The following is a 21,331-nucleotide window of genomic DNA, read 5'->3' as shown; positions in this document are numbered from 1 at the left end:
GGATTAATGATGCTTTCTTTATATTACTAGTTAATTGATACAGGTGTAGGCACTACTGTTAGTATTCTAGTTCAGCTAAAGTAATTCATTATTGACTCTTTCTTCATTAGCAATACAACTTCTTGACTTTCAATGATTTTTTTTTTTTGTATATAGTCACAATATTACTAGAGAGTGTTACTATTGGTGCAGGCAACCAATGCTATTATGTTTTATGTATTTAGGGGTTTCTTTTGCGGGACAGAGGATCAGATGTTGAGAGTTTAGACAAACTCATGAAAACTAAAAATATACCTGAAGCTCACCAAGATGCATTTAAAACTGGTTTTGCAGAGGGTTTTCTGAAAGCTCAAGCGCTAACACAAAAAACCAATGGTAAGTTAATTTGAGAACAACTGAAAAGCTAGCACAGTCCTTTATGTAAAAGTGTAAATTTTCTAAAATCATCCATTTTTACATTGGTAATTCAACTATATTTACAACTTAAGACAATTGAAGCTTGAATGCCTATAATCTTAGCTACTTGGGAGACAGTTCAGAAGGATTAGTTTTAGGCTAACTTAAACCCACAAGACTTTTTCTGGGGAAACTGGAAACAAAAAGGGGGAAGGGTATGACTCAAATTGTAGAAAGCCTTCCTAGTAAGTGTGAGGTCCTGAGTTTAAACCACAGTACTACCCTTAAAAAAAAAATTAAGCTTTATGGAAATGAAAATACTGTTGGCAATTTAGTTTTCTTAAGAGAAGAGCCAATCAAGGACAGAAGTCAGTGTGGCATACGTGGCTTCATGAAGTGTTAGTGTGCTGAAGAAAATGTCAGTTATACAAAAGAATGCCAGATTCAAAACCTGCGTGTGATAAAGTAAGGTTATCTATAACCCAGTATTTTATTTAATTGGGCTAACATATGTTATTGGTGACACTTGATTTAAGGCTTTTCCTGTCTCTTCCAGATTCCCTAAGGCGAACTCGTCTGATTCTCTTTGTTCTGCTGCTATTTGGCATTTATGGACTCTTAAAAAACCCATTTTTATCTGGTAAAGTTTGTTTGTCTGACTTGCTGGGGTTTTTTTCCCTCTATCATCTGACTTGTTTCTTGTTTCTCAGACCTAGAATTTTTAAAAAGTTACTTGAGGTGGTAGTTCAAAGAGAGGTGGAAATGTGGTGGGGCTATGGTCACTTGAAAGGAAGGTGACAACATGACATAAGTCTTTCACATATAGTAGTACCAGGCCAGAGATTTAGCCATCAGGGCCGTGCTAGTAACCAGAATGAACTGGAAGCTTGGCTTCCTCAACCTATCCGTAGTGGTCTGCAAGGGACAACTATTGCCCTGCTGGACATCTTTGTCTGGTTGAGCAGTGTAGAAGGGGTCATTTTTTAATATCCCCCTTCCCATCATGCATGGAGAGCTATCCTTCAAGGTCTCTGTCCAGCTTGGAGCCAGCCTAATCCAATCCTTTGAAGGTCTGTATACTTGAAAAACTCTAGTTATCAGATTCTGGTCTGAGGTGTTCATCTTTGTCTTCTAGAACTGTTTGAACTGCTATGTACTATCCTCATTCTCAAAACAGATCTTAGTCCCTTCCCCAAGTGCTAGAGAGTCTCAGTGCCTACAGGTCCACCTTTAGCATCTAGCCCCCTAAGAAGTCCCCTCCCCCTGACCTTCTTCCCATGTAATAAGTGAAAACCTGGATTGCCAGAGCTTCAGCTCATTCTCCCCTACTTATTGGATGCACTCCATTTATTTCTAGACAGTTTCAGACCACTTCACCTTCTCCTCCTCACCTTCACTCAGAGAATACTCCGTGCTCTTTGTCTGAACCTGCTTCCAATACAGCTTCATAGAGACATAGAAGGGCATGAAGGCTGAGTGGTTCTTGTCCATTGCCCCCTTGAGGTCTGTATGTGTGAAGTAAAGTGCAATAAAGCCCGCTTTAAGTGGCTCCTTCTTAATGTTACCCTTTAAAAAGTCCTTGACAAATTACTTTGTCATTCACTTACCCTTCAGGAGCTCAGAGAAGTCAGCTATTGTGTATGTTTTTTATTTTCTGGGCCATGTAGTTCTTTTTCTCTGAATTGTATCTATCCCCTGAGGCTTCCACCTACACTCACATTGTTGCTGAATAAATCCTGCTGCCCTCCCTCTACTCCCACAACCCGTCAGAGACTCCTTTGGTGCTGCTGCAACTAAGCCTGTCTTGTTAATTTTTTTTCTTTTTTTTCTTTTTGTGGCCAGTCCAGGTAGTAAAGAAAAAGACTATTGTTTATAGACTGACAATGTGTAATGTAGGTGCATTTTTGATTACTGTGATGAAATACTGAGGATAGATACTTTGTAAAGAAAAAAGGTTTGGATATATGGCCCCTGGTATATGTTAGACTTTGGTAAGGACCTCAGGCTGTCTTGCATCACAGGGAGGGAGTGCATGCAAGAGGGAGAAGTCACATGATGAGACAAAGTTAAGGGCGGCTGGGAGATGCCAGGCTTGTTCTTTTTAGAACAGTCCTCTGTGAGAACTAGCTCAGGATTCCACAGCTCTTCTGAAGCACCACTCTCTTGATCTTCCACTAGGCTATACTTCTGAAAGCCTGCCTCTTTCTAGCTTCGCCACACTGCAGACCAGGCTCCCAACACAGAAACCATTAAGGCAGCTCCTACATACTCAAACAGTAGGAAAGCCTTTCGTTTCTAGTAGTGGCTACAGTTTCCCAGATTTTTAGAAAGTTATACCTGTTTAATGATAAAATTTTTAAATTACACAAATGAATTTTATAGCTGGGCACTAGTGACTCATACCTATAATCCTAGTTACTCAGAAGGCTAAGATCTGAGGATTGCAGTTCAAAGCCAGCCTAGGCAGGAAAGTCCATGAGACTTTTTTTTTTTTTGCCAGTCATGGGCCTGAACTCTGGGCCTGGGCACTGTCCCTCAGCTCAAGGCTCAAGGCTAGCGCTCTTACCACTGGAGCCATAGTGCCACTTCTGGCTTTTTTTTTTTTTCTGTTTATGTGGTGCTGAGGAATCGAACCCAGGGCCTCATGCTTGCAAGGCATGCACTCTACCGCTGAGCTACCTTCCCAGCCCCTCCATGAGACTCTTATCTCCAATTAACCACCAAAACCCGGAAGTGGCATTGTGACTCAAGTGGTAGAGCACTCACCTTGAGCTGAAGAGCTCAGGAACAGTGCCCAGGCCCACAGTTCAAGTCCCCCGACCAACCCTCCCAAAATTTTTTTATAATAGCAAAAACAGGAAAATAGTCTTTTTCAAAGATCAAACAAGTTGAAATGAATCCAGTATTTTTCTAAATTTGCAGGTCTAAGGATATATGATCTTTAAAAAAATAGTAAGCTAAATTTTATTGTCTATTCTAGAATTACTATCTTGTTTCTTATATATTGATGATTAAACCTTTTGTAAACAAAAAATTATCTTTAGTTGTACAGAGGGGTTGCAGTTCAACATGTGAATAAATCATGTGACACTTCCAGCGTTCTCCCTTCCCATATATCTCATTCCACCCATCACCTCATTTCCTAGTTATGTTTTCACATGTTTATCCAGTATTATGCCTATATTCACTCCCCATTCTTCTCTCCATTTGTTTGTCGCCTTCTACTAAAGTAACATTCCCCCTCAGACAAGACTTTTTTATTTTTATTTATTTATTTTTGCTTTTAATTTTATTGGTGATACTGGGTTTGAATTCAGGTTTTGTATTTGTTCTGGCAGGTGCTCTGTCTCTTGAGTTACAACTGTAGCCTCTAGTATGAATCATCTGTTTCTTGATTATGGTCTAGAATTCAGACCTGGTTTCTCTTTTTTCTAATATGTATATTAACTTCAGTGTCTTCAACACTTAATTTTTCTTGTCTTTCTTGCATATAAAAATTAAGATGGTTGGAGTTTTATTAATCTACCAAATATTATTATCTATTTTCTTTAGTTCGCTTCCGGACAACCACAGGGCTTGATTCTGCAGTAGATCCTGTCCAGATGAAAAATGTCACATTTGAACATGTCAAAGGAGTAAGTTTTCTTTGTCTTCTTTGTACATTATCTAACAGATAGTCTATTAATAAAGGTAATATTTGAGTCTAAGACTATTCTAGATTAGGTAAAATTCTATCTTCTAAAAAATGCTGGAAATTTCAGTATTTTAGGGTAAATGATAACATTAGATCAGATCTTCTTTCATGGTAGAGGTTTATATTAGTTTGTGATGAAGCAGCATCATTTTATAGTGGAATTCAGGTCTTAGAAGTTAAGTAGACTTGGGAGCATTGCACAGCTGAGAGAGTGCCTGCTTAGTTAGTGCAAAGCCCTGAGTTCAAAATCCTCTACTACAAAGAAAACAAAGAAATAAAAGTCAAATAGGATAAAGTTTCTGCTTCATTATTATAATTCTTGGATATGTGACTGAACTAATTCCCATAGTTTCTCACAAATAACACGTACTTGACACATAGTAATCAGTAAATAACATTTCTTTATTGATTCCTTATATTGTAACTTATAGCTTGTAACTCCACTATTTAAAACACGCAGACCAGCTAGGCACCACTAGAAAACAGGAAGTGGTGCTGCGGCTCAAGTGGTAGAGCGCTCACCTTGAGCTGAAGAGCTGAAGGACAGCACCCAGGCCCAGAGTTCAAACCCCACGATTGACAAAAAAAAAAAAAAGATTTTTATATATTTCATGGTAATAAAGTTAAGGTCCAGTTAATTCTCTACCCAAAAATTAACTTTATCATTTGCAAAGAGGAAACCTTGATTAACCAAATCAACATTATTAAAGTCATTGAGTAAATTGTGTCACTTCAGGTGGAGGAAGCTAAACAAGAATTACAGGAAGTTGTTGAGTTCTTGAAAAATCCACAAAAATTTACTGCACTTGGAGGTAAACTCCCAAAAGGTAAGATATTTTTCCTTTTATAATGATTTGATGACAATGTACTAATTTTACTTCATTACATTTTAAAGTAAGGTTAACATTTCTTTTTATTTTTTGCCGGTCTTAGGGCCTGAACTCAAGGACTGGGCACTATCCCTGAACTTTTGTTGCTCAAGGCTAACACTCTGCCACTTAAGCCTCAGCTCTACTTCTGGGGCTTTTTTTGGCTGTTAATTGGACTTTCCTATCTAGCTTGGCTTTGAGTCATGATCCTCAGATGTCAGCCTCTTTAGTAGGTAGGATTACAGGTGTGAGTTATCAGTGCCCAGCTAACATTTTTCTTTTCTTTTGTGTGGTTCTAGGGTACTATTCCTGAGCTTTTTTGCTCAAGGCTAGTACTTCCTACTATTCAAGCTACAGCTCCAGTTCTAGCTTTTAGGTGTCAATTGGAGACAAGAATCTCACATACTTTTTCTGCTCAGTCTGGTTTTGAACCATCTCCCTCAAGATCTAATCCACATGAGTAGCTAGGATTATAGGCATGAGCCACCAGCACCCAGTTATTTCTTAATTACTATTTTCAAAAATATTTCTACAACCAGTTTTTTTTAAAAAACTAGCTTCCATTAGTTATACAGAAAGAATTTCATAGTTATATTTCCACAAATGTTACACTTCTTAAAATCAGCATTATGTATTTAGCATCATTTCTGAAAGAAGCAGGTTTTTTCCAATTAATTTATTGTTTAAAATAATGGCATATTATGACATTTCAACACATTCAGACTCATTTTTATCTTATTTATCCTCACTGTCACCTCCCTTTGCTAACTTTCTCTTCCCTTCCACTAGTTCCTCCCCAATTAGTTCTACATTTAGGTTTATATGTTTTGTTTGTATTTATGGATCTACCTGTAACAGAAAACTTAACTATATTTGTCTCCCTAACTCTAGCTTATCTTACTTAGCATGATGATTTCCTGTTTTATTTATTACTTTTTTTGCAGGTGACAGTTATATTTTATGTTCTTCTTTCTTTTGTGTGTGTATAATACACACACACATACATGTTATATATATGCACGTATGCATATATATACATATACACATATATGTATAAAATATTTTCTTAATTGATTTGTTGAAAGGCACCTAGACCAATTGCACAGCTTAATGTGAATAGTATTGTTAGACACATGGATGTTCATTTATGTCTATTGTTATACCCAAAAGTGCCATATGTTTATACTGTGTTCCAAATTTTTTTTTTGGCCAGTCATGGGGCTTGAACTCTGGGCCTGGGCACTGTCCTTGAGCTCTTCAGCTCAAGGCAAGTGCGCTACCACTTGAGCCACAGCACCATTGCCAGTTTTCTGGCAGTTAGTTGGAGATAAGAGTCTCACGGACTTGCCTGCTGGGGCTGACTTTGAACTGTGATCCTCAGATCTCAGCCTCCTGAGTAGCTAGGATTACAGGCATGAGCTACCAGTGCCCAGCTTCCAAATAATTTTATTCCCTCTGTGCACACTCTCTATCCCAATCCTCTAAAACAGTATTCACTACAGGTTTCCTTGTTCCATTTTTAGAGTTGCAAATAATCAACAATATTCAATGGAAGATTACATGTGTAAGCCACTGGCACTCTGCTTATTACTTGTATTCTTTTAACTATTTGGGAGTAAATTAAAGATATACTATTCTTACTCCTAAACCTGTGAGTAGTTCCTAAGATAAGGATATTCTTTTATATAATTCCAGTATAATTTTTAAATTTTTAATTATTAAATTTATCATCGAAAGAAAACTGAAATCTATAGTACAAACCCAGATTTCAGTCTTTGTTCCCGTAGTTTCACCTTGCTTATGCCACTTTCTAAGACTTAAGATCTAAAATCACATATGCCATTCATTTGTACGTTTGTGGTGCTTTTTTGTGTGTGTGTGTTTTTTTGTTTTTTTGTTTTTGGTCCGATCATGGGGGCCTGAACTCTGGGCCTGGACGCTGTCCCTCAGCCCTTCAGCTCAAGGCTAGCACTCTACCACTTGAGCCACAGCGCCACTTCCGGCTTTTATTTTTTTTTCTGCTTATGTGGTGCTGAGGAATGGAACCCAGGACCTCATGCATGCAAGGCTTAAGCACTCTACCACTGAGCCACCTTCCCAGCCGTTTTTTTGTTTTTCTGCATGTTAGACTAAAGTACTGTATCACTGAGCTATATATCGCTAGCTCCTTGTATTTTCTTGAGAAGATGAATTTTCTTTAAATTTTTTATTTTTTTTGGGTCCGGTCATAGGGCCTGAACTCTGGGCCTGGGAGCTGTCCCTCAGCTCTTCAGCTCAAGGCTAGCACTCTACTACTTGAGCCACAGCGCCACTTACGGCTTTTTTCTTTTTGCTTATGTGTTGCTGAGGAATCGAACCCAGGGCCTCAGGCATGCAAGGCAAGCGCTCTACCACTGAGCCACCTTCTCAGCCCCGAAATTTTTTATTATTTATAGAGTGCCTATCTAAAGACCATTTATGTTAAACTTTTGAATGGTTTTAAGGGATTTTGTTTTTTATTTTGCTATTAAATATAACACTATGGGGACTCCTCTTTGGGGCTCCTCTCTCATAGAGAGTCTTCCTACCTTCACAGCTTTCCTTTCATTTTCAAATAAACTTACTTTGTTTGCTTTTTTTTAAATTGCACTGTGTGCTTTTGCTAACATACTTTTCTTGTATGGATTTCTTCTGTAGAATACATTTCTGGAAATGAAATTGCCTAGTTTAAAAGCATCAGTGGGTTTGTTTATGTCTTGTTAAAGGAGGAAATAGTTGCCTTAAGACTTTACATGTTATAATCCATGCATGGTCTCCTGGCTTCATTGCTGTAGGCTGAAAGGGAGATTTTCAGAATACCTTTGGGTTTTTTTGAGTTGTTTATTGATGTTACTTTTATCACTTAGTTATAAATGAATTTACATTCCTTTTGTTGATATGTAAAAAAATGTTTAATTGAAAGCTAGGTGCTGGTGGCTCACACCTATAATCCTAGCCTCTGGAGGCTGAGATATGAGGATTGTGCTTCTAAAGTCAGCCTGAGCATGAAAAGCTGGAAGTAGTGCTGTGGCTCTAATGGTAGAACTGTATCCATGAGCACAAAGGAGCTCAGGGACAGTCCCCAGGCCCAGAGTTCAGGCCCCTGGACTAGCAAAAAAAAAAAAAAAGGCAGAGGAAAATTAGATGTAGGCAAGATCCTGAAATGAGTATTAGGATAGACAAGTGTGTTGTATTTGAATATTGTTAGCCGGGCGCCAGTCGCTCACACCTGTAATCCTAGCTACTCAGGAGGCTGAGATCTGAGTATCGTGGTTCAAAGCCAGGCTCAAAGCCAGCCCCAGCAGGAAAGTCCATGAGACTCTTATCTCCAATACACCACTAGGAAACCGGAAGTGGCACTGTGGCTCAAGCGGTAGAGTACTCACCTTGAGCTGAAGAGCACAGGGACAGCACCCAAGCCGAGTTCAAGCCCCACGACCGACCAAAAAAAAAAAAAAAAATCATTGTTGTCCCTTGTCAAAATTATATAACTTAATAAATATTTGTCTAGTAGGTTTATATCAAGGGATCTGTTTTTAAATTTCAGTTATTCCTTTTTACTTTTTCTTTTAGGAATTCTTTTAGTTGGACCACCTGGAACCGGAAAGACACTTCTTGCCCGAGCTGTTGCAGGGGAGGCTGATGTTCCTTTTTATTATGCTTCTGGATCAGAATTTGATGAGATGTTTGTGGGCGTAGGAGCCAGCCGAATCAGAAATCTTTTTAGTATGTTTTTATTTGCCTTTCCACAGTGTTAGATTTTGTTAATTTTAGAGAAGACTCATCTTCTTTCCTTACAAATTGCTTGCATTTGGTAGCTAAAATAAACATTGTAGAATTCTGGTTTTAATTAACATAACAAATAAACTAAAATGAGCTGTAGTCTTTATAAATAGAGTGAATTATCTTTTTTTTTTTTTTTTTTAAATCGGTTGTAGGGCTTGAATTCAGGATCTGGGTGCTGTCTCTGAAACTTTTTGCTCAAGGCCAGAGCTCTACCACCTTGAGCCACAGCTCTACTTCCAGTTTTCCATTTTATCCATCCATTTAGTAGTATGTAGTAAAGAATTCTTAATCTCAAATCTGCTTTATATATATTTGAATGTTAGAATGAGTAGTAGTTTTTGTTTTATAATGTTGTTTCGTATAGGCCTACCTACAGTGCTGATATTCTATGCTAGTATTATATGCACTAGTATGTAAACTCATGCTAGTTAAAAAAAAATAGCCTTTTTTGTATTTTCTCACTGAATATTTTTTTTTTTTGGGTCCGGTTGTGGGGCCTGAACTCTGGGCCTGGGCACTGTCCCTCAGTTCTTCAGCTCAAGGCTAGCGCTCTACCACTTGAGCCACAGCGCCACTTATGACTTTTTTCTTTTTGCTTATGTGGTGCTGAGGAGTCGAACCCAGGGCCTCAGGCATGCAAGGCAAGCGCTCTACCACTGAGCCACCTTCCCAGCCCCTGAATATTTTTGTCCTTTGATAGTCTTATAGCTTTTAATACTTAGATGGTTTTGTTTTTAAAATGTTGATTTCTTTCAATGTATTTGAACTTCTTCTATTTTCTTAGGGGAAGCAAAAGCAAATGCTCCTTGTGTTATATTTATTGATGAGCTAGACTCTGTTGGTGGGAAGAGGATTGAATCTCCAATGCATCCATATTCAAGGCAGACTATAAATCAACTTCTTGCCGAAATGGATGGGTAACTGAGTCTTTTGTTTGTGAATATGATGTATTTTTAAAATTAGGATTTATTCTATTTTAGAAACTGCCTATAATACAGATACCTTCCAGCATTTGATACGTGACTTTACCTTATGCAAACTGTTTCTATAAAATAATAGGTAACATCTGATAACTCTGAAAATGTTTTATGTGTAGACAACAGAGTTGTCCCTTATACAAGAAGTCAAGCCAAGTTTTTTCTCTTGGTATTGTTTCCATCATTGATTATTTGACATATCAGCTTCTCTTTTAAGTTTGTGATACATGTATTTTTCATCTATTGTATTATGTTTACAATTTTAAAAAGCAATAATTCAAGCTGAAGCTAGTACTATTTAAAGAAGCAAAGATGGTTCAATGATAGAGTACCTATCTAACATGTACAAGGCCCTGGGCTCGATCCCGAGCATTGGAATTGAGCATACAGGCTGGTGCTGGGGCTTGAACTCAGGGCCAGAGTGGTATCCTTAAGCTTTTGTGCTCAAGGCTAGTACTCTACCACTTAAGACACAGCTTTTTGGTGCATATGAGTCTCATGGACTTTTCCTACCCAGGCTGGATTTGAACTATGATCTTCAGATATCAACCTCCTGAGCCACTAGCTCCCAACCAGTTCATCATTATTATTATTGATGATAGTGGTAGTAATAGTTATTACTATCATTATTTTGTCAATCATGGGGCTTGAACTCAGAGCCTGGGCACTGTCCCTGAGCTCTTTTGCTTAAAGCTAGCACTTTGCCACTTTGAGCCACAGCACTACTTCCAGTTTTCTGGTGGTTATTTGGAGATAAGAGCCTTATGGACTTTTCTGCCCAGGCTGGCTTTGAATTGTGATCCTCAGATCTTAGACTCCTGAATAGCTAGGATTATAGGTGTGAGCCACCAGCACCCAGCTATATACATTCTGTTCTTTTTATCTTTTTTTTTTTTTTTTTTTTTTTTTGCCAGTCCTGGGGCTTGAACTCAGGGCCTGGGCGCTGTCCTTGAGCTTCTTTTGCAGAAGGCTAGCATTCTTCCACTTGAGCCACAGCACCACTCCTGGCTTTTTCTGTTTAAGTGGTATTGGAATTGAACCCAGGGCTTCATGCATGCTAGGCAAGCACTCTACCATTAAGCTGCATTCCCAATCCTAATACATTATTATCTACATACTTTGATTAGCATTAAAGGTATAAAACTTATATTGGTATTTGTAATATAGAATGCAAGAAGTATTGTTCATTTGAAGGACTTACATTCAAGTCAATGTGAGCAATTTTGAAACTAGATTAGAAGCAAGTAATTTGAATTGTAAGCTTGAAAGTAAATTTTTAAAACACACTGAGGCTGCTGAGCACCAAGGATTTATCCTTATAACCCTAGCTAAACCATCAGAAAGCTTCAAGTTGACAGGTGACTCAGTAGAGCACTAGTTGTCAGTGAAAAAGCTCAGAGACAGCTCTCAGGTCCTGCATTCAAGTCACAGTACCAGCATGTGGTACACATGGACACACACACACACACCAAGTAATTATACAGATTTTTTTTGTTGTTGTTGCTGTTACTGGATTTTCCTAAGTTGAGCAAATATGAAGGTATCTGATCATACATGATTGGTTATCTATATTCACCCACTTTTCTCGGCTGTTACTTGGTTAGTGTTACAGTATTATATAGATGATTGGCATATATATGCTATATGAATTCAATAAAAACATACTTTTTTCCCCCCTCTGAATAGTTTTAAACCCAATGAAGGAGTAATCATTATAGGAGCTACAAACTTCCCAGAGGCATTAGACAAGTGAGTATTAAAAGAAAAATTTTAGAGTTGGATGTGGCTGGAGAGATAGAGGGTCTTAGTGTGCACAAGGCCCTGATATAATTGTGTACGCTGCTTTTTTCTTTTCTTTTTTTTTTTTGGTCGGTCATGGGTCTTGAACTCTGGCCCTGGGCGCTATCCATCAGCTCTTCAGCTCAAGGCAAGTGCTCTACCACTTGAGTCACAGTGCCACTTCCGGTTTTCTGATGGCTTATTTTGGAGATAAGAGTCTCATGGACTTTCCTGCCTAGACTGGCTTTGAACCACAATCCTCAGATCTCAGCTTCCTGAGTAGCTAGGGTTATAGGCATGAGCCACCAGCGCCCGGCTATATGCTGCTTTTTAAAGAAAAAGAGACAAAGGCTGGGCTCTGGTGGCTCACACCTATGATTATAGCTGCTCAGAAGGCCAAGATATGAGAATTGAAGTTTCAAATCAAAGTTCCAGCCATTCAAGAAAGTCCTTGAGACTTTTATCTCCAATTAACCACCAGAAAACTGGAAGTGGAACTGTGGCTCAAAGTGGTAGGGTGCTATCCTTGAGCAGAAAAGCTCAGGGACAGCACCCAGACCCTGGGTTTAAGCCTCACGACTATGCCAAAAAAAAAAAAAAAGACAAAATTGTGAAGTATTCATCTATACTATAACATTATGCTATGAGTATGAACCTACCACAAATCATACATTTGTACAGAGTTCCATTTCTGTGAAATACTTGGAATAAGTAAATCCAACTAGCAGTTACCTAACAAATGGTAGGGTTTGCCAGCATATATAGGATTTTTTTGTAGGGGAGACAATATTCTAAAGTTGTGATGATTGTGTAAGTCAAAATATATTACAAACCACTGAGATTCATTTTGAACTGTGTGAATAAAACTGGATTTTTATTTATATCACAAAGATTTTAGGTGAGAACCATTTTAAGAATATGATTCACTGTAGCACAGTTAGCTTTACATGAAAATGAAAATTACTATTGAGAATTATTTTTTTATTATTATTATTTTTTTCAGGAGCGGGGGGTCCGGTCGTGGGGCCTGAACTCTGGGCCTGGGCGCTGTCCCTCAGCTCTTCAGCTCAAGGCTAGCACTTGAGCCACAGCACTACTTCCGGCTTTTTTTTTTCTGCTTATGTGGTGCTGAGGAATCGAACCCAGGGCCTCATGCATGCAAGGCAAGCGCTCTACCACTGAGCCACCTTCTTGGCCCCATGAGAATTTTTTTTTTTTATAGATATTTGTAATTTTTTTTATGTTCAGTAGTCTGTAGTCTAATACTATATAGCAGTTACCTTCTCGTAATAGGTTTTGTGTGTGTGTTAGCATAATGAGCTAATTAATTTCTTTTTGTTTACATTTCTTTTAGTGCCTTAATACGTCCTGGTCGTTTTGACATGCAAGTGACAGTTCCAAGACCAGATGTGAAAGGACGAACTGAAATTTTGAAATGGTATCTGAATAAAATTAAATTTGATAAGTGTAAGTCTTTTAACTGGATAATAAAAACCTTACTATCTCTACAAAATGATATATCTACTGACAGTGTTTGTGGTCCCTACTTGATTAGACTAGTTCATTTACCTTCCTTTTCTCATTTTTATGTCCTTTTAGGACTCTAAAAGTTAGTATATAACCAGGAAATTCTATCATTTTACTTCCTTACTCCAAAGTAAAGTTGGCTTTGGGGTTTCCACAGTATATATATATATTTTTTTTTTTTTTTTTGCCAGTCATGGGGCCAGAACTGTGGGTTTGGGGTCTGTCCCTGAGCTCTTCAGCTCCAGGCTAGCGCTGTACCACTTGAGCCACAGCTCCACTTCTGGCTTTTTCTGCTTATGTGGTGCTGAGAAATCAAACCTAGGGCCTCATGCATGCAAGGCAAGCACTGTACCACTGAGCCACATTCCCAGCCCTCCACAGTTATATTTAAATTGTATGAGTCTTTTATTTTTTCAATACAAGTGTAAAGAACAGAATAATAGTCCCTTTTGAGAGGAAAGCAAAATATGAAACACGATACATTAAAGTATCATAGACCCTTTAATTTACAGTGAAGTTTTTAAAACTGTAGTATTTTCAGATATAACTCAAATCAGTTCATAAAACTAGTTTCCTATAAAAGCCAGAGGAGTTGCTATTTCTAAGATATTTCAAGATGAAATTCAGGGATTAGAATGTCTGAAATTTTTTTAGTTGGTAGTCAGGATATACATTGTGTTAGGTTGTATTTCATATTTTAACTAAGTTCATATCAGTTTTTTGAATTTCAGAAAGTTAAATTTAGAACTTTTGTGATTTTTTTCCTCAGTTATAATTTTAATGGCATATATTTAATAAATTATGTTGTAGCTTTAAATATTTCAAGTTATAGTTCAGAATACTGTGTCCTTTTTTTCCTTTAAAAATGTGAATTCTTTGTTTTGTAGCTCTTCCTGGTCTGGAACTTTATTAGGACCCTCCTTTTTTTAACCACTCAAATGATGAGATCATTGGCATGTAATAACATAACCCAGTTTCTCTTCTTTTAGCTCTTTTGGACTTTTAATACTGTGTTTTTTGTTTATATAGCTGTTGACCCAGAAATCATAGCTCGAGGTACTGTTGGATTTTCTGGAGCAGAATTGGAGAATCTTGTGAACCAAGCTGCATTAAAGGCAGCTGTTGATGGCAAAGAAATGGTTACCATGAAGGAATTAGAGTTTTCCAAAGATAAAATTCTAATGGGTATGTTTTCCTTTGTTTTGTGTTGGTTTTTTTGTCTTTTTACATTATCTTAGAGAATAAACTCTCTCTTTTGCTGTTATTATTTATTCAGACAGCTAAGGGTTTTTTGTGTGTTGAATTTAATTTTACTCTAAACTTCAGGGTCTTGAATATTTAAGATTCATAAGGCAATGCCACCAATTTGCAATGAGTCAGTAATTGCCAATAAATTAAGATTTTTTATTATATTCATTTTGCCACTAGTATACTGCTCAATTTTTTCATATTGCACATTTATTTTTTCCTTAGACTTCTTTTTTATCTTGCATGAAAAGGTTGTAAAAATGTGTATGAGTGGGCTGGGAATGTGGCTTAGTGGTAGAGTGCTTGCCTAGCATGCATGAAGTCCTGGGTTTGATTTATCAGTACCACATAAACACAAAAGGCTAGAAGTAGTGCTGTGGCTCAAGTGCTAGTCTTGAGCAAAAGAAGCCCAAGGACAGTGCCCAGGCCAAAAAAAAAAAGGTATGTATGAGCCAGGTATCAGTGCTCACACCTGTAATTCTAACTTCTTAGGAGACAGATCAGAGGATCAAGGCAAGCCAATACAGGCAGAAAATTCCACAAAACTCCCATCTTCAAAATAATGAGCAAAATGCTGTACTGGATGTATGGTTACAGTGGAGTGTTCTACCAATTGATAGAATACATGCTAGCTGTGAGCAAACAAGCTGAGCAAGAGCACGAATCCCTAAGCTCAAGCCTCACTACCTATACATACAAAAAAAAAAGAAAAATCCCAGTAGAGTAGATTGGTGCTAGAATGCTTGCCTAGTATGGTCAAGGTCTCAGATTTCATCCATGGCATTATGAAAGAAGAAAGGTTATAGGAACATGAAAATAAACTCTTGAAAACACCATTGAAAGGTAGCCTCTTAAAAAACTTCAGTGGTTTATGGCCTGGATATGTAGTTCACTGTTACAGTGCTGTCTACAGTGTTTGAACCCCAGAATTAGATCCTCCACCCTAAAAAAAGTTTATATCATTATACTGATGAATGTGATAGGGTACTTATGCTTTTTTCCTCTGGTCTAATATTGCTGAAAAGTTTGGTTGATTTTTTTTGGGGGGGGGGAGGGGGTCCGGTTGGAGGCCTGAACTCTGGGCCTGGGCACTGTCCCTCAGCTCTTCAGCTCAAGGCTAGCGCTCTACCACTTGAGCCACAGCGCCACTTCTGGGTTTTTTTCTTTTTGCTTATGTGGTGGTGAGGAATCGAACCCAGGGCCTCATGCATGCAAGGCAAGCACTCTACCACTGAGCCACCTTCCCAGCCCAGTTTTTTTTTTTTTTGGTCGGCCGTGGGGCTTGAACTCTGGGCCTGGGCGCTGTCCTTCAGCTCTTCAGCTCAAGGCGAGCGCTCTACCACTTGAGCTACAGCGCCACTTCCGGTTTTCTGGTGGTTTATTGGAGATAGGAGTCTCACGGTCTCTCCTGCCCGGGCTAACTTTGAACCTCGATCCTCAGATCTCAGCCTCCTGAGTAGCTAGGATTACAGGCATGAGCCACCAGCGCCCGGCTCCAGCCCAGTTTGGTTGATTTTATTTACTTAGTTTTGATTTTAAATCTTAGATTGGTTTAGAAACAGATTAATTAAAACTAGTTTTATTATTATTTATTTATTATTATTACTAGTTTTCTTGTAATAATTATGAAGTTTTCTAGAGATAGATAATTACTCTTTCCCTTTTGATATATAAGGATTAACAAAATTGTTTTTACAGTTTTTTGTTTGTTTTTTTGGGTCCAGTCATGGGGCCTGGGCGCTATCCCTCAGCTCTTCAACTCAAGACTAGCGCTCTAACACTTGAGCCACAGCGCCACTTCCGGCTTTTTTCTTTTTGCTTATGTGGTGCTGAGGAATTGAACCCAGGGTCTCAAGCATGCAAGGCAAGCGCTCTACCACTGAGCCACCTTCCCAGCTCTGTTTTTATATTGCTGCAATTTTTATTATAGACTGAATTTTGCTGATTTTTAAACCATTACTCTATGTGTTAATAATATAAAATTATTACTCTAAAAATGACTTTAAGAACCTTGGAGCCAGGTGCTGATGGCTCACACCTGTAATCCTAGCTACTGAGGAAGCTGAGATCTCAGGATCAAGATTCCAAGCCAGCCAGGACAGAAAAGTCCCCATGACACTCTTATCTCCCCAGGCAGTATTGCATATGCAAAGGAGAATGGATTCATTGATTTATACTTCTGTCTTTCCCTTTCTCCCTTCTTGTTTTTTTTTGAGTCAAGGTCTCACTGTGTAGTCCAGACTGGCCTGGAACTTGTGATCCTCCTTTCTCAACTTCCTAGGGTCTGAATTGTAGGCATATACCTCTACCTCAAGCATTCAAATATACCTTTCTAATATAATGTTTACTTAAATTTTTATCTTAGGGCCTGAACGAAGAAGCGTAGAAATTGATAATAAAAACAAAACTATTACAGCGTATCATGAATCTGGTCATGCTATTATTGCTTACTACACAAAGGATGCAATGCCTATCAACAAAGCCACAATCATGCCACGAGGGCCAACACTTGGACATGTAAGTTTCTTAGAGGTTCTCAGTGCTGTGGATCAAACCTAACCTGAGCTTATGCTTAGCAAGTGCTCTACTGTTGAGCTGTGTTCATAGTCTGAGTCTTGTAGTATTTTATTTACTTACAAATAGAACCACAAACAATGCATCCACAAACAATGCAATGTAATTCCTCTATAAAAGATAGAGATCTCTACATTTGTGACATCATGGAGTAACTTGGAGGCTGTTAAGATAAATAATCCAGCCGGGCGCTGGTGGCTCACGCCTGTAATCCTAGCTACTCAGGAGGCTGAGATCTGAGGATCGCCCCATGTTCTTTTTCCTGTATAAAGAAAATTTTAAAGGGACTGGGAAGGTGGCTCAGTGGTAGAGCGTTTGCCTTGCATGCTTGAGGCCCTGGGTTCGATTCCCAAGCACCACATAAGCAAAAAGAAAAAAGCCAGAAGTGGCACTGTGGCTCAGGTGGTAGAACACTAGCCTTGAGCTGAAGAGCTGAGGGACAGCGCCCAGGCCCAGAGTTGAGGCCCATGACCGGACCCAAAAAAAAAAAAAAAAGAATCACCTAAAGAAAATTTTAAAAATTTTAATTGTTTTGTCATTAGTCACTTAATAGCAGATTTTACCACCATCATATTAAGTACCATTTATGGTGGGGATAAATGATAATTCTGGTTTTGAATGAAACTATCGCACAACTTTGCTTGAATTCCTTCTTTGGTTATTATCCAATTGTCTAGGTGTCATTGTTGCCTGAAAATGACAGGTGGAATGAAACTAGAGCGCAGCTGCTTGCACAAATGGATGTTAGTATGGGAGGAAGAGTGGCCGAGGAGCTTATATTTGGAACTGACCATATTACAACAGGTTGAGTTTTAGAAAATGTGGTTTTTTTTTTTTTGCCTTAAATTTGTTTGTTGATTTTAGCAGTATTTTCAAATAGTAAATTGTATTGTTATTTTAAATTTTAGGTGCTTCTAGTGATTTTGATAATGCAACAAAAATAGCTAAGCGGATGGTTACAAAATTTGGAATGAGTGAAAAGGTAATTATTTTATAAATTGAGCCTTTTTGGAGATCTAGTTTGTGTGTGTGTGTGTGTGTGTGTGTGTGTGTGTGTGCATGCGCATGTGTACTTTTTTTAAATGTTGGATATTAGTTATATGTGGAGGCATTTCCCTGTTATACATGTACACAGACTATATTGTATTCCAGTCAGTTTCACTCCCTCACTATGACATCATGAGTTAACAAGTGATAAAGTAAATTCTTGAGCTTTTTGTGTGGCATAAAAGAACCTACTTTTTAAGCTTCTTCACCTTTTCTGTATATTTCACATCCCACACTACACTGTGCTCCGTGCTCCTAAAAGTACTTTGACTCTGTGAATTATAGTTGTCTAGATTTAGAATAGTTGCTAGAATTTTCTGAGAAGGCACTCAAAATCAAACTTGAAATAATTTAAATTTTTTCTCTTGTCTACACTTAAGTATTTTGATGTAGTTTTTAGTTTCAGAAGAAATGGTCAAATGTCCTTGCCGTAAGCATCCCCCCTCCCCTACCCCGCAAGCATCCCCCCTCCCCTTCCCCGTAAGCATCCCCCCTCCCCTTCCCCGTAAGCATCCCCCCTCCCCTTCCCTTCAGTTCCTGGGCTTCAGCTCAGCCTGGTTTGTTCCACCACTTGAGCCATGTTTCTCATCCCAGCTTTTTGCTTGTTAGTTGGAAATGAGTCTTGCAGCTGCCTACCAGGGTTGAAAGCTTACTTAATTCTCTGATCTCAGCCTCCTTAGTAGCAAAGATTACACAGGGCTCAGTTTAAAAGCAATTTTTCAATTTAGTCTATAGTTTCAGAAGAATTAGCCTTAAAAACATTTTTATACTGTGTTTCTTGTTTTCCTCTTTCATGATATTTCGTTTCTTATGTATAAGTTAGTACTTCCTTTGTTAAAATTCTTGTCATTTAGAGACTGTCTATTCAGCTACTTTCTCCCCTTTGATTTTAGCTTGGAGTGATGACCTACAGTGATACAGCCAAACTGAGTCCTGAAACTCAGTCTGCCATTGAGCAAGAAATAAGAATACTTCTGAGGGTAATATTTTTCTGATCTTATTTATTTTTCAGACATAATATACCTAAATAGGGGCTTGAAAAAATTCATCATTGGGTCTGGGGTATAAGTCAGTGGTAGAGAGTGCCTAATAATTAGGTTCAAGGCCTTGAGTTCAATCCCTAGCACTGCAAAAAAAAAAAAAAAAAAAAAATCATTTGTGTCATTTGAAAAAAACGAGTGAACCTAGGCTGTAGTGGGTAGGTGATAGGTAGATTGTGATTTCATTTCTACATGTTGATTTTGAGAGATCTTAGATTTTGAGTTAGAAATGGGTATATGGAAATGGTGGCACAAGCCCTTGATCCTAGCACTCGGAGGGCTGAGGCAGGAAGATTTCCAAGTTTGAGGCCAGCCTCAACTACATAGTGAGTTCCAGGCCAGCCTGGGTAACGTAGCAGAACTCTTGTCTCAAAAAATAAGGAAACACGGGCGCCAGTGGCTCATGCCTGTAATCCTAGCTACTCAGGAGGCTGAGATCTGAGAATTGCAGTTCAGAGCCGGCCTGGGCAGGAAAGTCCATGAGACTCTTACCTCCAATAAACCACCAGAAAACCAGAAGTGGTGCTGTGGCTGAAGTGGTAGAACCTTGAGGTAAAAAGCTGAGGGAGAGCCGGGCGACGGGGGCTCACGCTTGTAATCCTAGCTACTCAGGAGACTGAGATCTGAGTATCGTGGTTCAAAGCCAGCCCGGGCAAGAAAGACCGTGAGACTCTCATCTCCAGTAAACCACCAGAAAACCGGAAGTGGCGCTGTGGCTTAAGTGGTAGAGTCGCCTTGAGCTGAAGAGAGCAGGGACAGTGCCCAAGCCGAATTCAAGCCCAACGACTGACCAAAAAAAAAAAAGGAACCACCACAGCAGTCAAGAAGGAAATAGATATGTGAGTCTGGAGCTTAATGGGAAGGTTGCTTATGTGATCCACTGGATGTTACCCATCTCAAGAGATGTCTTAGAATGGAGAAAAGGCCGAGTCTTTAGGGAGTGAGGAAATATATTAGGATATTGGCTAGATATTAAAGTATAGGGATTTTGGAGAAGGATAATAGTCAAATGGTGGATCTTTAAAAGAGTAATACATTCTACAAGACTGTATCAGGGGGCTGGGATATAGCTCAGTGGCACAGTACTTGCCCACTAAGTACAGTGTTCTGAGATAGTTTCAATCCTCAGTATCAAAAGAAAAAGACTAAAAAAAAAAAAAAAAGTAGATTAATAATGATCTAGAAGTGGTAACAGGAACACAGAAGTATCCAGGACAAGAGTGAACAAATAATACTTCAGACAACTTAGGGAAGGCAGTGTGGGCAGAAAAGAGCCAAGTTTCAATTCATTCGAGATAGAGGAAATGCCTTAGAATAGTTTCAGCAAAGAGAATAAATATTTAAGAAAGCCAAAGAGTCTTAAACATTTTCTAAACCCTTCTATTATGCATACTTTTCTAAACAACATTGCTCTTACGTACAAATTATCTCTACTGTAGACTCAAGCTTATAAATGCTTTTTTAACAAGTATAAATCAGTAGATTTTACAAAGTTCACAAGCTTTTATTTATTGCCTGTATTTTGTGCTTCCCCTACATTCTCTGCTTCTTACATATCTACTTTTCTATTTTAGGAGTCATATGAAAGAGCAAAGCATATCTTGAAAACTCATGCAAAAGAACATAAGAATCTAGCGGAAGCTTTATTGACCTATGAGACTTTGGATGCCAAAGAGATTCAAATTGTTCTTGAGGGGAAGAAATTGGAACTGAGATGATAACTCTTTTGATATGGATACATTGCTGGTTTTATTGGAAAAATATTAGTAGCATTGTAGTAATCCTTTTGCATCGCTTCCCCCACCCCATTTTTGACTTGGTATAATTCAAGGATGTGAAACACTTTGTCAGTCTTTTGTCACATTTATCTAATTTTGGTTATTCTTATGATGGTATCTATTGCAAATTAGCAACTATAGCAAATATATTTTAAAAAATAAAGAACTATCAGGATTGAAAACAGATGGTTTGAGAAATGACAGTTATGTTGGAAGTAAGTAATGGTTTTATAGCTGGCTACTCTGAGATATGAATAAGATATTGTGCCTTTAGCTTCTGATATTTCCAGTTTGCAAGCTAACCTAATAGAAGGAGCCATCTTTCTGTCTGGATAGTAACATTTCTCTTTGATAATAAGTTGGTGGCTGGTGAATCATTTTTGCATACATCAATGAAAACATCATGAAGATGCACTTAATGATGCACCAGATTTACTATATAGGAATAGTTTCATTATTTTTTTATTAGCATTAGCTTTATTGGGGGAGTGGTCATTGGGACATTTCCTAACATGCATACAACATTCTAATATATGTCCTCACCTCTTCTATCACTCTCTTTTCCCCACCTTACCTGTTTTTTTTTTTAAAGATCTAG

General features: G+C 38.3%; 1 protein-coding gene across 2 annotated transcripts in view; it reads left to right on the top strand.

The window, feature by feature from the left end:
- Positions 1 to 21,006, top strand: part of Yme1l1 (YME1 like 1 ATPase) — a 40,061-nt gene extending 19,055 nt beyond the window's left edge. For both annotated transcript variants that reach the window (XM_042686024.1, XM_042686023.1), the window contains exons 6-19: positions 225 to 375; positions 953 to 1,036; positions 3,949 to 4,031; positions 4,827 to 4,917; positions 8,551 to 8,703; positions 9,548 to 9,680; positions 11,427 to 11,489; positions 12,874 to 12,986; positions 14,076 to 14,231; positions 16,660 to 16,811; positions 17,546 to 17,672; positions 17,777 to 17,850; positions 18,809 to 18,895; positions 20,530 to 21,006. In XM_042686024.1, coding sequence (XP_042541958.1) covers positions 225 to 375; positions 953 to 1,036; positions 3,949 to 4,031; positions 4,827 to 4,917; positions 8,551 to 8,703; positions 9,548 to 9,680; positions 11,427 to 11,489; positions 12,874 to 12,986; positions 14,076 to 14,231; positions 16,660 to 16,811; positions 17,546 to 17,672; positions 17,777 to 17,850; positions 18,809 to 18,895; positions 20,530 to 20,673 — 1,611 coding nt within the window. In that variant the 3' untranslated portion in view covers positions 20,674 to 21,006. The remainder of the gene's footprint in view (positions 1 to 224; positions 376 to 952; positions 1,037 to 3,948; positions 4,032 to 4,826; positions 4,918 to 8,550; positions 8,704 to 9,547; positions 9,681 to 11,426; positions 11,490 to 12,873; positions 12,987 to 14,075; positions 14,232 to 16,659; positions 16,812 to 17,545; positions 17,673 to 17,776; positions 17,851 to 18,808; positions 18,896 to 20,529) is intronic.
- The last annotated feature ends 325 nt before the right edge of the window (positions 21,007 to 21,331 follow it).

Source organism: Dipodomys spectabilis, unplaced genomic scaffold, assembly GCF_019054845.1.
Source record: "Dipodomys spectabilis isolate Male_0828 unplaced genomic scaffold, ASM1905484v1 ptg000096l, whole genome shotgun sequence".
Taxonomy (NCBI): domain Eukaryota; kingdom Metazoa; phylum Chordata; class Mammalia; order Rodentia; family Heteromyidae; genus Dipodomys; species Dipodomys spectabilis.
The sequence above is the reverse complement of the archived record's forward strand: the minus strand, read 5'-3'. Positions and strand labels throughout refer to the sequence as shown.